The 2,036-nt window shown below is 35.5% G+C and overlaps 1 protein-coding gene across 1 annotated transcript in view; it reads right to left on the reverse strand.

Annotated features, from left to right (window-relative positions):
- LOC107726111 (period circadian protein homolog 2-like) overlaps nt 1-2,036 on the reverse strand; it is a 42,346-nt gene that overhangs the window by 31,260 nt on the left and 9,050 nt on the right. The window contains exon 6 of the mRNA XM_016535615.1: nt 575-776. Coding sequence (XP_016391101.1) covers nt 575-776 — 202 coding nt within the window. The remainder of the gene's footprint in view (nt 1-574; nt 777-2,036) is intronic.

A 2,036-nucleotide genomic window follows, 5' to 3' on the forward strand; every position in this document is an offset into this window, starting at 1 on the left:
ACTTGTTTTGGACTGAAGCATGCAACACCCGCTGAGTGCCATGAAACAGCTTGAAAGATCAAAGACAATTTTGAATATAACTCCGACTGGATTCGTCTGAAAGAAGAAAGTCATATACACCTAGGATGACTTGAGGGTAAGTAATTTATGGGCTAATTTTCATTTTTGGGTGAACTAACCCTTTAAGGATTTAAGAAGAAAACTATTGTTGGACTTTCCACAGGAATTACTATTAATTTTGCTGTTGCTTTATGCAGTAGTCAAGTAAATGTACATAATATGTATTTATATTATGTGCTTGTTTTTATTTTTTGTATTTAATTATAACAAAGTATTGTGTAGTTAGCAGGTTAGTAAGTTATATATATATTCAAATCTGACCAAGTAACAGTACTGGTATAGGATTAGTATTGGCCATTATACAGCATTTCAGGTATCAGAATTGGATTTGTAAAGGAAAAAATAAGTATTGGTGCACCCCTAAAAATAGGCATATTTCTGAATGGGAGTATGCGAGTAGTTGACAATATGTTTGAATAAATCCATTCAGTGCACTGTGCATTGGTAGACTGACCTGTTCCGGTGCACATGCTCCAAGATGGAAGTCTGTATGGTGTTGTAAAACTGTAGAACACACTGACATCACGAGGTGTCAGAAACTCCACAAACTTTCTGTCTTTGAACTCATCTTTTCTGCAGTTCAAGATCCCTGCAGCCTGTTCCGAAATGTACACGATCTTTCCTGTGATCAAGGACACCGCAACTGCAAAAATATCCTGCAGACACAAAAACACCAAACATTTTTAGACATTGCCTTCATGTTCCTAAGTCATATTAATGAGGCCAGGAACTGAGCTGTGTCCAGGTCTAGCTCCAGTCCAGCAAGTCCATCTTATATAACCGATACACACACATATATGTATATGTATGTGTGTGTATATACAATTGCAATCAAAATTATTCTCAACCTCCTTTACATGCAAGACACTCTTTTGCCGTGAACAACATTTTTTGAATTTTTATTAATACACATTTGTGTGATTCTAATGACTTAAAGGTGATGAAAAAAATAAAAAAATAAAAAAATTAACTGGCTTTAAACATTCATGTACAAAATTTTTTTTTATTCTCTATAATCTCCAATAAACATTGCCTCTAAGTGCTTAAAAGCTTCTGAGACCTCTTTATGCAATCCTGACCTATTCCTTGCTTGAAAAAGCTTCCAGATCGCTGATAATTTGATAATAGTCATTCACATTACTGATCATTATTTTCATGTTGCAACTAAATACCACTAAATATTTTTTATGATATTTAAATCAAGAGACTGCACTCAAGAACATTCTAGGACCAATCTCTAAAAGCTTCAGTAGATTTGGATGTATGCTTTGGGATTATTGCCCTGCTGGAAAGTACAATGATCATTATAGAGCTTCCAAAGGCTTAATTATGTTTTAACTAGGGCTGTTGAACATGTTAATTTAATTCATTAGTTTTGGGGGGAAAAAAAGTGTTCAAATTATTAGCGCATTCAAAACACCCGCCCCACCCCAAATCTACATAGGTCATCTTACATTTCATACAGTTGATTGGTGATGAACATGATGCAGGACAACAACTCACTGTGTAATGTAGTCTACAGAATCAATTATATGCCCGTTGAGGCAAAAAATGCTCCTGTATGAGTTTTGAGTAAATCTTATATTTATATCATATGATATAGATATAGTTAAGCAATATCACACAAACACCGAGTACAATATCACACGGGTGCTGTTTTTGTCCCGACTTCCGAATAGCATGAGTGCAAATGTGATACTGCTTTTATGCAAGTTCAATAAATAATAAGTTAAAGTCGGCATGAAACGGAAGTTGTGATTGTCTTTTCTTCTCTACTGTGACGTATATCCGAGTGAAACGGAATCTGAAATGAGAGGGCGGGACTTGATTTCGTCCTTCGGAAATTGATTGGATCGTTGGAAGCTGGGGCGTTGCAAACAAAATGGAGCAGATCTGAATGCCAGTTTGCAGTTAGT

This window comes from Sinocyclocheilus rhinocerous, unplaced genomic scaffold (genome assembly GCF_001515625.1).
Source record: "Sinocyclocheilus rhinocerous isolate Xijiao unplaced genomic scaffold, SAMN03320098_v1.1 scaffold1899, whole genome shotgun sequence".
Lineage (NCBI taxonomy): Eukaryota > Metazoa > Chordata > Actinopteri > Cypriniformes > Cyprinidae > Sinocyclocheilus > Sinocyclocheilus rhinocerous.